At 51.3% G+C, this 14485-nt stretch overlaps 3 protein-coding genes across 3 annotated transcripts; all 3 read left to right on the forward strand.

Moving 5' to 3' along the window:
- Positions 1–368: 368 nt before the first annotated feature.
- On the forward strand, positions 369–3035 carry EsH8_IX_000694 (uncharacterized protein; the record flags this gene model as incomplete). The annotated part of the gene is made up of 7 exons (XM_083267030.1): positions 369–461; positions 523–653; positions 709–1003; positions 1054–1533; positions 1589–2686; positions 2751–2950; positions 3011–3035. 7 exons carry the CDS (start codon positions 369–371, stop codon positions 3033–3035), a joined length of 2322 nt encoding a protein of 773 aa, XP_083130595.1.
- A 933-nt stretch (positions 3036–3968) lies between these two features.
- Positions 3969–4742, forward strand: EsH8_IX_000695 (uncharacterized protein; the record flags this gene model as incomplete). The annotated part of the gene is made up of 5 exons (XM_083267031.1): positions 3969–3972; positions 4037–4070; positions 4142–4262; positions 4328–4652; positions 4729–4742. 5 exons carry the CDS (start codon positions 3969–3971, stop codon positions 4740–4742), a joined length of 498 nt encoding a protein of 165 aa, XP_083130596.1.
- Positions 4743–7108: 2366 nt separating this feature from the next.
- EsH8_IX_000696 (glycosyl transferase family 41-domain-containing protein) lies at positions 7109–12058 on the forward strand (the record flags this gene model as incomplete). The annotated part of the gene is made up of 4 exons (XM_083267032.1): positions 7109–8709; positions 8795–10696; positions 10756–11365; positions 11423–12058. 4 exons carry the CDS (start codon positions 7109–7111, stop codon positions 12056–12058), a joined length of 4749 nt encoding a protein of 1582 aa, XP_083130597.1.
- Between the last annotated feature and the right edge of the window lie 2427 nt (positions 12059–14485).

Here is a 14485-nt window from a genome sequence, read left to right on the forward strand (position 1 = left end):
ACTATATAGTGATATTTAAAGTTAGACTTATTCTGTTAGTTAACTGCACTTAGCTCACTTTGACTCCACCCCACCTTGTTAGACCGTTCCCCACTCGAGCTTGTTCTTGCCACATTGCTTCAGGCCAGCCACATGATCCAAGCCTCAATCTTCAACCATCGGAACGTGGCCACTTAAAGCTATCTGTAATCTTGTTCTGAGTCCAGCAAACCAAGGTGTCAATCCGCAAATCACCACGGGCGTCTCCAGGAACAACCTGTGACACAATCTTCTGTCGTTTTCGTTCACGAGAACCCATCCAATCCCCCCATTAAATATTGCCCGCAGAGTCGCCCGGCTATCGACCGTTGCACAGAACCCGAGCCACGATGGACTACGAAGCTCTCAAGGAGCAATGGAGCGAGGTTGAGGACCGCGATGGTGTCCGCCTCAGCTGGAACGTTTTCCCCAGCTCGCGCATGGTATTTGAGCTTAAGAGATAGTTTTATTCCTATGTGTATTTACTTACATACATTCCGGTAGGAAGCGTCGCGCCTCGTCGTTCCCATCGGTGCTCTCTACACTCCCCTCAAAGAGAAGCCCGACACACCACTTCTTCAATTCGAGCCTGTTACCTGCAAGCAACCCTGCCGCTCAGTTCTCAACCCCTTTTGGTAAGCTTGCAATTTATCTTCCAACCCGAGTAAAACTCACACAGACAACTTCTAGCTCAGTAGACGTGCGAGCTCGTCTCTGGATATGTCCGTTCTGCTTGTCGAGGAACCCCCTCCCGCCTCACTACAAAGATATCACCGCCAACGCGATCCCACCCGAACTGCACCCGTCCAATACCACAATCGAATACCGACTTTCGCGCCCTGCACCAAGCCCCCCCATCTTCCTCTATGTAGTGGATACTTGTCAAGAGGAAGATAGCTTGGCTGCGCTCAAGGAGTCATTGGTCATGAGCCTGAGCCTTCTCCCTGAAAATGCTCTCGTTGGGTTGATTACATATGGCACCATGGTATGTAGTTTTACTATACTGTCAAGTCGTGATACTGACCTCTCCCTTAGGCACAAGTTCACGAGATTGGTTATACTGAATGCGCCAAGTCATACGTCTTTCGTGGCAGCAAGGACTACTCCGCGAAACAGGTGCAAGAAATGCTTGGGCTGCTATCTCCTGCAATGCGACCTGGCATGCCCCAACAGCAACCTGGAAGACCCATGCCTGCTGGTCCTGCGTCCCGCTTCCTGCTACCTGTCCAGCAGGCTGAGTTCCAACTTACGAAAGCGCTGGAGCAACTGCAGAAAGATCCTTGGCCTGTGGCAAATGATCGCAGGAGCTTACGCTGCTCTGGCGTGGCCCTAAGCGTTGCAGTGGGACTTCTTGAGTCCTCCTTCCAGCATGCTGGTGGGCGCATTATGCTCTTTGCGGGTGGACCGGCGACAGAAGGTCCCGGTATGGTTGTTGGCCCTGAGTTGCGCGAGCCCATTCGATCGCATCATGACATTGACCGAGACAATATTAAGTATTACAAGAAGGCGCTCAAGGTATGTTGCTTCTCGTTTAGGATACTTCCAGTAATTGCAGGCTAACTTGTCCTAGTTCTACGACAACCTGGCCAAGAGGACTGCTCATAACGGTCATATAATCGACATTTTTGCTGGTTGCCTTGACCAAGTCGGCCTTTTGGAGATGAAGGGTCTCTGCAACTCAACCGGAGGCCATATGATTCTGACGGATAGCTTCACCTCCTCGATGTTTAGGCAATCCTTCATCCGCGTATTTGAGAAGGATGGTGATGACAACTTACTCATGGGTTTCAACGCTACGCTGGAGGTGCTAACCACCAAAGAACTGAAGGTTACCGGCTTGATAGGTCATGCTATTTCACTTAACAAAAAGTCCACATCGGTGGGAGAGACAGAGTGTGGAATCGGCAACACATGTTCTTGGAAGATGTGCGGTATTGATCCCAATGCCAGTTACGGCGTCTACTTCGAGATTGCTAGCCAGGGAGGTCCTACACAACACCAACAGACGCCGCAGAAGGGCATGATCCAGTTCCTCACATATTATCAACACTCATCCGGCCAGTTTCACCTAAGAGTAACGACAATTGCCAGGAACCTCAGTGGCCCAGCTGGCGACCCGGCGATAGCCCAGTCTTTTGACCAAGAAGCAGCGGCTGTCCTAATGTCGCGTATCGCTGTCTTTAAGGCAGAAGTGGATGATGGGCCGGATGTCCTGCGTTGGGTCGACCGGATGCTTATCAGACTCTGCTCCCGTTTTGCAGACTATCGCAAGGATGACCCATCATCATTCCGCTTGGAGAAGAACTTTACCCTTTACCCACAGTTCATGTTCCATTTGAGAAGAAGCCAGTTCTTGCAGGTCTTCAACAACTCTCCAGACGAGACGGCGTTTTACCGCCACGTTTTGAATCATGAGGATGTTAGCAACTCACTGATAATGATTCAGCCCACCTTGGACTCCTACACGTTCGACCAGGAGGGTGGACAGCCCGTGCTTCTAGACTCAACTTCGATCCAACCCACCCACATCCTCCTTCTCGATACCTTTTTCCACATCCTGATTTTCCATGGCGAAACTGTTGCAGAATGGAGAAAGGCGGGATACCAGGAGCAAGATGGCTACGAGAACTTTGCAGCGTTGCTCGAGCAGCCCAAGGAAGACGCAAGAGTATGTCCTTGTCTTTGATCGGGTATTCCCCTGCCGAGACTGTGGCTTAGCTGACACGCCGCAGGACCTCATCACCGATAGATTCCCACTCCCACGCTTTATTGTCTGTGACGCCGGAGGGTCGCAGGCCAGATTTCTCCTCTCCAAGCTCAACCCTTCGACGACGCACACCACCGGCGCATATGGTGGAGTGGGTGCGCAGAATGCACAGACCATCTTCACTGATGATGTGTCTTTGCAGACCTTCATGGATCATCTAATGAAGTAAGATAAAGGTTCCACGCCCGCTCAGCTGCGACTGGTATGCTAATTTTGACTCCTAAGGCTTGCCGTAAGCGGCACGAACTAAAGAAAGAGATTGTTCATTTATGCCGAAAGGAATGAGGGCGAGGTACTAGAAGATACGCAAGTTCGGGCCTTTGCGGTATTCTCGAGTCAGCGGTAACAATGGTCGCATCGGGTCTCGTTCAGGTTTTGCAGTCTGCTTCATTAAGATTATGGATAATTCGCGTCACTGGTCAGGAGTTCGGTCGTTCCTCGTAGATCATTCGGACTCCTGTCCAATAACGGCCCAGATAGACGCTGTGCTGAATGCAATGAGGATGTAATTACCTTATTCGATCACCCGCTCCTGCCATATGATGATGTATGCAATTTGATCGAGGTTGTCTATTATTGGCATGGACAAGATGCTCCCTATTCCTATCGTTGGTTACAATACGTTAAACTCTTGACATCGTACTTCACATATAGAGCGGGTCTTTGATTGGGGGAGGGGTTTCACTGCAGTGAATTACCCATACCAGATACTGGTATTGTACCCCGCCCCCACCTACCCCCCGGCTGCGTTTTCCCTCAGTTACTTGGTAAATTTAATTGGCTGGTTCTCCAGGCAGGTAAGTACTTAGCCTAGGGCTACTGCGTGGCAGGGACTTTGTGGCTGTGGTCATGGCTTGGTTGGTAGTGGACGTCGAGTGGAGCTTTACTAACCACAGTTTGGCCACCTTTGGACCTAAGTTTCGGTCTCCTCACGTGATTAAATTTCGATTCATTGTTGCACCGCCCCAAGCCCCACCACATTGCAAAGAAGCGCACTCGTCAAAATTCAGTTAATTGATTTCAGCCACAAACTCTTGTGGCTCAGCAATTTGCGCCTGTCTAGGGCTGCGGAGCTACGGCACACACATCTGGAAAGATTTTTCCCTCGACAGTCACAAAAGACTTCCATTCTTCCTCCGATCACCAACTTTCCCACCAGACCCCAGATCCGAGAGCAGTCAAAATGCGTAAGTCCCCTCTGTCACAGCCCAGTTGTTGATTCACGGGAAACTAATGCCCTCTTCTCTGCAGCTCCCAAATTCGATCCCAGTGAGGTTAAGGTCATGTTCGTCGCACCTTCGGTAATCCTTCAAGTCGAGAACGAAGCAAATTGCTAACATTGCTCGCAAACTACAGTCACCTCCGCGCCACCGGAGGTGAGGTTGGCGCCTCTTCCGCTCTGGCTCCCAAGATCGGTCCTCTCGGTCTGTCTCCTAAGAAAGTTGGTGAAGACATTGCGAAGGCCACTGGCGACTGGGTATGAAGCGATCCTTGATGCAGAACTCTGTTATTGAGAGCAGCACTTACAATGTCGATTTACAGAAGGGTCTCCGGGTGACCGTCAAGCTCACCATCCAGAACCGCCAAGCCGCCGTTTCCGTCGTTCCTACCGCCTCCTCCCTCATCATCCGCGCGCTCAAGGAGCCTCCCCGTGACCGCAAGAAGGAGAAGAACATCAAGCACAACAAGTCTGTCGCTCTTGACGAAATCATCGACATCGCGAGAACCATGCGCTACAAGTCTTTCTCGAAGTCGTTGGCGGGTACTGTGAAGGAGATTCTGGGAACGGCATTCAGTGTGGGATGCCAAGTTGACGGCAAGGCCCCGCAGGCCATCATCGAAGCTATTGATGCCGGTGAGATTGACAGTAAGTCCCTGCCGTTCCGCCCACTCCCGACTATAGGGGTGGCTTGACACGAGCAGCAAGCTGACATTGAGAACAGTTCCTGAGGAGTAAAGGAGGCCAATGGCTTGACGGATACTCTCGCATGACTTCTGGAGTTTAGGAATGGTTCTGCATTAAGGGGACTACCCAAAAGGGATAACCTTGGGCAAAGAAAAAGACTTGCCAAATGACCAACAGATGCTTGCCGCAACCTCCCGCGATCTCTCGATGCCTGTCCACTGTGCATGCTCGCACGCCTTGACTACTATGAGATACTCCAACATCTCCCTCCCATAGTGTACTTCAATCTTGGACTCATGGAAGATTGATTATTTTGGTTGCATCGCCCAATACTCACCGCGGCATCCCGCTACACAGTGGAAGCCGAGTCCGCCAATGCGACTAACATGTCGCTAAACATGACAGTGGGATTGCTATACACCAGGTGTTGAAAAGTGCATTTTATTGCCAATTATGGCTGTTCTTGATGCGTCTCCCAGCCATATTCCGCAGCACCGTTGCCGACTCAGTTTAGTCTTCAGGAAGCCGTGAATTTAACCAGTTGAACGGTATTAACCACGTTCGCTCTGGATGTCCCTTACCAGCGAACAAAAGTTGCTGTATGGGCAATTTCCAGTTCCCATTAAGCCTTACCCATCCGTTCGTTTACTGTCTCTCATAATCCGCCGAGGACCAACTAGATACTTCTAATGCCAGATTGAGATTTGTTTCGTCACCGTTTGCAGCTGTGATTTGTGATCGAATTCTCCCCGCTGCCATAGAAGCAAGGAGATATAAGGGATGGCTAGGGACAGCGCATGACGAAGTGGAACCTAGTATGTTGACACACCTCCTTGGTGTGCACAACGAAACCAACGTGTTTGGCGCTGACGCATGGATACAGGTTTGTAACCTCAATGACGGTCGGCGTCAAGTAGAAGTTCGCCCCTCTTTTTCTGGAATGTATTTTTTATCCTTTTGGTTAGCGTCGTTGTTTTCTGGGTTTCTAGCACAGTTTTCATAAGGAGCAAGCAATCTCAAGTGGCATCTTCCTTTAATTGCCCTTCGCTCCGAGTCTCTTAATTGTAAACGTGGATACACAAGCACGGTATTGCGGCGGCTGATTTAGACAGCCTGAGCCCTGCCCAGCGGTTATCATGGGCAAGAGATTCAATAAGAACCCTGCCAATGTTTTCAACTTGAGCACATCTGCCAGGTGCCCCTGTCGTTGGATGATAATTGTACCTAACTTAGTGCAGTACATCCGCACCAACTTACAGCGATAAAAAGTGGTGTGGACAGCACTGTAAGACGCTAGGTAGAGTACAGTAGGTACATTACTGTGGTATTGACTTGACTCTTTGCCGCTCCGCAACCTAAGTACCTTTTTTTCCCTTCTCTTCCCCATCACACGAATATCCCAGCGCCTACAGCACAGCCCAGCATCCCTTATCTAAAGTACATGGTTGCTCACCTCATCATCGCATACGCCCAAGTACCTTGCCTGCATCACAACATCTATCCTTCGACAAATCAGTTGAAGGCACCTAACTATCTACGGATACGGCACCTTTTCGTGCTCACCTTTTCTTGTGTCTGTGGTACGTACCTCCGTGTCAGACCAGCAGCCAAAGCAGGGAGGAAACCTTTTATTTTTATTTTTGGCGAGATACTTGAGCAAATCGAGACGAGTCGATCACGTCTGATTTTGAAGGAATAGCGCCCTTCCCACCAACCAACTCAGTCAGCCCAGTTTACCTCAGCACACCTCACCTTGATCGAACCTTCTACGGCTCCAGCTACAGTTGCCATTTCCGCTCCCGTCACCGTTACCGCGACAGTACCTTTCACTAGTGGCCTCGTGTCTTGTTCCGCACTTCACGTTGCTTTTGCTTTCATCGATCCGTCTACCCCAAGCCATACTCTTGAATTTTGACATCCTGTCGCCGCCGCCGCCGCCGCCGCCGCCGCCGTTGACCCTCGTTTTGCGGATCCCATCCATCCATCCATCCTTCCGTTTTCCCCCAATCACCCCGACCGCCGACGCCCCGGGCGCCATCGCTACGGCTCGACCGCGAATCTCCATTCGAGCGTGTTCCTTCCCCTACCGCGTTCCTTGTCGAAATCGAGTCAAAAAGAACGGGTTACTTCCAGGCTCGACTCCTGTCAGAGTTGCCAGCGGCACTGGTGTTGGACGTTGGCACAGCCCTTTCGTCAAGGCAGCCCAGATGCCATGCCCGTCAGCGGGCCTGTCAGCCATGCTTTAGCCAGCAGGCAATGACAACTGGTTCCCGGATCGCTGTATCCAGCCTACCGTTCACACTGCTGCTGCTTCGTGCTATACTCGTTCTTCCGGTGTTTCACCTCATGACATCCTGAAGCGCCTTTTCACCTTCCCTACCGTACATCTCATGTTGCCTCTAGTTCAGATGCACCATATGGTGCAACAACCGCCAAACTTCGACCCTCTCCCGACCTTCCAGCAGCAACACGACCACCTGCAATTGCAACTGCAGCAGAGCCATCAGCTCCCTCACCGCAATGCCTACACCTTCGACCAGCATCTACGCTGCCCTCCTACAGACGCCGCGAACTCCCCGTTCCCTGATGGGTCTACTCCGAGATCCTTCCCGATCCACACCTCGCACCCGAACCAACATCTCCAGCGCCGGACTGCGACTGTTGCGGGACAGTCACTCTTTGTTGACGGACCAGAACACCAGTTGCGACGCAAGACGCCAAATGGTACCATCGATGCGGGCTACGATGGTTCACCCGCCCACTTTGCCTCGGGACCCCCGCCCCTGAAGCAGATGATCCTTCCAGCTGCGCCAACGGCCTATGCCGCGAATCGTCTTCACCCGGCCCCCGACCTAAGTCGTCAGTCTAGGTCGGTGCAGGCGTGCCACTCCCGTGTTTCTCTGCCTATTGTACACGACCGGGCAAACGATTCTTTGAATATGACATCTTCGACGTATCAACAATGGCCCCTTGGGCAGGACTTGCCGCACCAGTCCACGCCTAGTGCCAACCCCCCAGCACCTCCACCGTATGGACTCAATACGCCAGACGTAACTGCGTTGCTTGGTTATACTCCTCGACTACCCCTAAGGTCGGCGATGTTCAATGCCGGTTCATATTTGCCCGGGGCCCTTTCTACAGATGATGTCGGAACCACCGCTCCGGGACTTATACAGTCAACAAACCCTTGGTTTCCTGCACATCAGCCAGAGCAGAGTTATGTTGGTCCGCCAATGCATCATACCCCATCCCCGTCCCCATCGATGTACGACTATCGCTTCTCCAATGTACAGAATCAATATCTGGGACCATCTGCTCATTTTACTCCAACGGATGCTTATGCTCGTCTTTCGGCGTACAGTCCGGGATTGCTGCAACCCGCACAATTCAACCTTGAAGCTCTCACCCTAGAATCGAACCAAGCCAGCGGCGCCTGTAATTCAATCAGCAAATCGATCCCATCCAGATTCAGAGAAAAAGTACTTGCTCAGGCTCATAGGAGTTATGTTGACTTGCTTGCATATCTGCACCATGGGCGCAAAACCCAGCAACTTAGGCCCGGCTCGGCTTTGAGCAGTATGTCAAGAATGGTGGTATATCCTAAACCACCAAAACAACCAGTTGCAACATTGGCTCCGAATGTTTTGTTTTCTGTGGACGCAGGCATGCCAGTCAACTCTCACCCAAGAACCAATCCAGTGAACACGCTATTTGGTTCTCCAGGAAACAGGACGCCACTTTCAACTCACTCTTTCGGCTGGGACGGAAGTATCACGGATTTCAGAGATGACTCCTTTTCAGCCATCAGCTCAAGCGGCTCTTTATTTCCAAGTCAGCTTGCGAAAATTTCGCCGCTCGCAAATGCCAAGAGCTCTTTGGACATACTTAGCCATCTTTGCGAGCAAAGCGGATGGAAATGGGTTGATGGTGTATTGCTCGGAGGTTGCTTGCATTATGGTTTGGAACATTTCGAAGAGGCCTTGGAGTGGTTCGCCCGAATCACTTCGCTTGAACCCAAGTACGTCCATGCCCCGGCCCCAAATAATATTCTTGGCTGTAAGGCTGTGAAGCTAGAAGGTCTTGTATACTAACTTGTCGAATAGTCACGTAGAAGCAATTTCGAATATGGCTGCCACTCTCTATTGTCTCAACAGACAAGAAGAGGCTGAGAAGTGCTGGCTGAAAGCTATCAAGACTCGACCGCAGTACCTTGAAGCGGTAGAACATCTGGTTGGTCTCCTCTACAAAAAGAAGAGCCTCGATGCTATTGAAGTCATAAGCTTCGTGCAAAAGGCCTTGAAGCTGCCACTTGACCAGCCCGAACCCGCTGGCCACAAATTTTCCACTGCCCAAGCAGATGCACCGATTAACCTTGCCTCTAAAATACTAAATGAGAATCGTGCTCAACCTGGTTTCGGTTCAAGCGGATATGCCATCCCGGGAAGCGAAAATGGTCGCATACTTGCCCTTGTTCACGCCAAGGGAACCATGCTCTACAGCCTGAAGGATATCATGGGAGCGTCTGGAGCATTCGAAGAAGCGGTTTTGATCAGTACAGGTAGACGGACAGCTTCAATCCAGACGCTTGTGCAACAAATCCAGCAAGTCCTCGCACCGAATGGTGGCATTCCCGGTGCCTCCGACCCGGCAACTCATGCACGCCCCTTACTGCTACCTCCTGAAAGGGCCAGGCGCACAGCCAAAATGGTTTTCTCCGGAAACGGTGATCTTCCAGGCCTACGCTTCGTACCAGAGGGCGGGCCCAAAAGAGCGGCGGTTCAAACCACCAGTAATTCGTTGCTATCCCTTGCGAAGATCTTTCAAGATACTATGTCGTCTGGATCATCGGCCGCAGGACTCGCACGAAAACCTGCTGGCGTTGGTGACATACTATCTCTTTATTATCTATCATTATCCCTCCAAGAAAGCCCGTCCACTGCCAACAATGTGGGAATTCTCCTTGCCAGTGTCCAACAGGCCGCCGCAGCCCAATCGCCCGAGACGCTGTCCTTACCCAACATTCCCGGCATTCCTTCTGGCAGCGGACTTGCGCTTGCTCTTTCATATTATAATTACGGGCTCACGTTGGATCCTAAGCACGTACATTTACACACAAATCTTGGCAGTCTTCTCAAGGATATCGGGCAACTCGATCTTGCCATTCAAATGTACGAACAGGCCGTCCAGTGTGATGGAAATTTCGATATTGCACTCACGAATCTTGCAAATGCCGTCAAAGACCGTGGGCGTATCAGCGACGCCATCACATATTACAAACGAGCCGTTCGCTCTAATCCCGAGTTTGCGGAGGCAGTTTGTGGGCTTTCCACAGCGTTGAACTCCGTTTGCGACTGGAGGGGCCGTGGTGGCGTCCTGTTGCAAGGGGGCAAATACGACCGCTGGCACGTCGACGAAACAGGCATGTTTTTTGATGCCACAAAGCAGGATCAAGGGTCTGGTCTCACAAAGAAGGTTGTTGACATCGTGTCTCGTCAGCTTGCAGATGCGTCAACATGGGGATTCGGCGTCTTGCAAGAGAATGATATTCCGGTGCTAGCTGCGCAGCTCCATGGTGCCGACGTCCAATCTGCAAACGCAGACTTAGATTTCATGTCGAAGCTCCAAAGCTGGTCCAAAAAGCCTTGGGAAGGGTCGCGGCTGTTGAGACTCGTGGAGCGTGCTACGCGGGCTTCAATGCGGCGATGGTACTGCGACAAGTATGTGCGCGGGGCGACAGTGATGTCGGCGTATAAACGACCTCAGTTGCCGCCCAGCCTGACTGTGCCGGCTGCTCCAACTGTTCTACCCTTCCATACGTTCACTTGCCCCTTAACGGCCAAAGACATACGCATGATATCACAGCGCAACGCCTTCAGAATCTCATGTTCAACCCTCCGCTCTCCTTGGCTACCCAGCACAGTCTATCCACCCCCGCCACCGCCATCGCCTCAACTGAATATCGGCTACGTGTCTTCGGACTTTAACAATCACCCTCTGGCTCACCTGTAAGATGTCATTCTTGAATAACTCCACCGTCATTTGTGGTATGCTGACCTTGACTTAGTATGCAATCTGTTTTCGGGTTTCACGACAGAACCCGCGTGAAAGCATTCTGTTACGCCACAACGGCGAGTGACAAATCAGTCCATCGCCTGCAAATTGAGCGAGAAGCACCGATATTTCGAGATGCAAGCACTTGGACTTCAGACAAACTGGTGGATCAGATTGTGCAAGATGGTATCCATATTTTGGTCAACCTGAATGGTTATACCAGAGGCGCTCGCAATGAAATCTTTGCAGCGAGGCCGGCTCCTATCCAGATGTCGTTTATGGGATTTGCCGGCACCTTGGGCGCTGAGTGGTGTGATTATCTACTCGCAGACACCACGGCTATCCCCCCTGAGACATTGCGACCTTGGCGTGGCAACCTTTCTGTTGGTGATGTTTTTAAGGATAAGACCGAAGAAAGCGAGGGTGATTGGATGTACTCAGAAAACATCATATTCTGTCGAGATACATTTTTTTGCTGCGACCACGCGCAATCAAGCGATCCCGACGAGCACAAAGTCTCATGGGAAGATGAGCAGCGCCGAAGATGGAAGATGCGCAGAGAGTTGTTTCCTAACCTGCCCAACGATACCATTATCATGGGGAACTTCAATCAACTCTACAAGGTTTGTTGTCTTCCTACACTTTTTACTTATACAGACCGCAGCTAATTCGAATCCAAGATTGACCCCACGACATTTCGAACATGGTTGCGTATTCTTGCTCAGACCCCCAAGGCCATTCTTTGGCTGCTACGATTTCCCGAACTTGGAGAAACCAACCTAAGGAGAACAGCCAAAGCCTGGGCCGGGGAGGAGGTTGCAAACCGCATCATCTTCACAGATGTGGCGCCGAAAAACCAGCATATTTCACGGGCTCGTGTATGCGACCTATTTCTGGACACTCCCGAATGCAACGCGCATACCACGGCCGCAGATATTTTGTGGTCCAGTACCCCGCTCCTGACATTACCACGGTACCCATACAAGATGTGCTCACGCATGGCGGCATCGATATTAAAGGGGGCATTGCCAGACAACCCCAAGGGATCGGAGGCGGCACAGGATCTCATCGCTAGCAGCGAAGAAGAGTATGAACAGTTCGCCATCACTCTGGCCAACGGTTTATCATACCGCATTAGCCCTGGTGGCTACGGCGAGGGTACTGGTCGGCTGGCAGTCTTACGCAAGTTGCTCTGGGATAGCAAGTGGACTTGCGCTCTTTTCAACACAAGACGGTGGGTGATTGACTTGGAGCGCGCATACGACGAGGCATGGCGACGCTGGGTGGCAGGTGAAGACGGAGACATTTACTTGTAGAAGGCCCAGCGTTTCCCAAATGGCATGGATAGTCCAACTATGTATTCACGTGCTGGAACGAAGAGCTCGTACCCAGCGGTTATATTTATGGGGGGATATGGGATTCTTTGGGTGTCTTGTCTTGCTTTCTTCTTTCTTCTTTGGCAATCGTGGCCGCACCGAGAGTTGTATCACCTTCCTGACTAGGGTTTGGGCTTGGGACGATTCAACCCGGTAGGTATTGTTCCAACAGCGAGCGAGACGTTCTTGTGATGCCGGGCGGCGACGGAGTTGGGGTTATCATTAATCGGCATAGACGCTTGTCCAGTGTGCACAAAGCTCGGTGGACTTGGCTTCTCTCACTATTTTTGAAGTGTTCACAGGGTAGTTCCCGTTGGTTCTATGGAGCGCTTGGCGTTCAGATGGAGGCATTGCCTGAGCGGGCTTGTGGTGTACATAATAATACCCGGGGCCTCTTTCCTCGCTGATGTGAGATGTGAGGTCCTTGCGATCCGTGTTTGTTTGATTTGATTTGCTTGTTTGCTTTGCTTTCGTCGGGGCAACCCATTCAAGTTGGAAGCCTTTACTTCCTTGCATGATCCATCTTCTATCCATCCTTGCAAACCCGACTTTTCTGCGTCATCACCCAAAGTGTCTGAGAAATATCTAAACCAACTCATGTGTTGCTAGGTGCAAGAGGAGAAGAGCGGCAACAGCAATGACACACTTAGGGCCCATTGGTGACCAGGTCATAGCAGCATAAAGAGACCAGAGTAAAAGAGCAAGGTAAGCTTCTGGGCCAGTAACACATTGATTAGAGCCCTGTCTGCGGCAGCCAGATACGAGGCACAGCAATAGGGGGAGGACAACCGATCTAGTTGGATCAATAAGATTCAACGTTTTCGTAAGTCGACCAATGGCGAACGGGCCGAATAGTTTCTCTATCCTGCGCTCCGATACCCCGCAGCCGAGTATTCAAGTTCCAACGATGTGTCTATCGTGCCAACGAAGCCCAATGTAAATTGAGAAATGCTCGTCTGCCTAGGCGAAAAGGGGGCCAGCAGAAGTCGATAGTGACGACGCTCGGACCATGAATGACAATATTTCCCGAGACCATTGGCGCTCCACTATCGAAACATGCGTCCAGTCGGGGTCTTGGAAAGCCACAAACGTGGGACCGGGACGGCAACATGGACAGGCCCAGGACATACTGACGGGGAAAAAACGGAATAGGTGAAGAAGCATTTGACCAGCGAGATGATCGACCGGAGGTGAAGCGTACGTAGGTCATCCCCGGGGAGGGGTATAGAGATAGAGACATACTTGAGCCAGTACAGCATAGATTCCCACGGCTTTATGAACTGTAAAAGAAAAGGAATTGAGGTTACAAAGGACGGCAAGCCTGGACTCGTTACTACTAACGACCACTCAGTACTGAAAACGGCCTCGCGGGTTGACCTCGTTCCCCTTTTTTGAGCGCCCAACGGTCACCTGCAAGTTAACATGACGGCCAACGGGGGTACCCAGTAGGAAGCAGTATCATTAAGATGAATGGTGGTGGCGTTTTGGTAAGTAGGAAGAGTATGTGAGACAGAGGGACATGAGTCCTGGATGGACGTGGCATTTGCTCCGCTCGGCGCCATGGTAACTTTCGGCCGTTGGAGCGCCAGGGATCATTTTCATTTTCATTTTCAAAAACTTGGGAACATGTCAATTTGTATATCATTGCAGATTCTCGTCCCTCTGTAGCGTACATCCGGCAGTTTCCAAGGGATGATATGGTGGTGGCAAGCAAGGTGGTCATAGGTGAGGATTACGTGCACACGATTGGTAAACGTCGGCTTGACGTGTCAATGTTTCAATGACACAGGAAATTAAATGATATGTGAAAAGAGATGGATTCATTCCAGTCTGGTTAAAAGGGGGATATGGAACCCTCAGCTTACGGGTGAGCGGTGTGGCTGGCTCGAGCGGGGGCGTGGGACGCATAGTTAGAGGCTTCAGCGGCACGCTCGTCGCACCGTCGCTCATTGTACAACGTACCTTGGGCGGGCATGTCCCGTCCAAGGGCTGGAAGGGGGTGGGGTTCCAGGATGATTGACTGGAATCGCCGTTGTTGGCCAAGCCCTGGCGAAATTGTGACTGGCTGGCCAGTCGTTGGACGTAACAAACCGTTGTAAGACACCGTTGTGCTAGCACCGAGGAGTTGGGTACCACGCGTCAGACCTTTGGAAAATCATTGCTTGGTGCTTTCAGGCAGGAGATGTTGGACAGGCGCTAGATCTTCCTGGCGTGCAAGCACCGCGCACACACTCGGCCCACTCTCGTATGATGATGTATGATATTCCGTTCTTGAGTTGGCTAGCAAGGAAGCGATGCGAGATGGCTACTCACAGAAGGCAAACTAATGATTGAGGAGCACCCGTTGATGTCAAGGACGCGCATCCA

Source organism: Colletotrichum jinshuiense, chromosome 9 (genome assembly GCF_051148585.1).
Source record: "Colletotrichum jinshuiense chromosome 9, complete sequence".
Taxonomy (NCBI): Eukaryota; Fungi; Ascomycota; class Sordariomycetes; order Glomerellales; family Glomerellaceae; genus Colletotrichum; species Colletotrichum jinshuiense.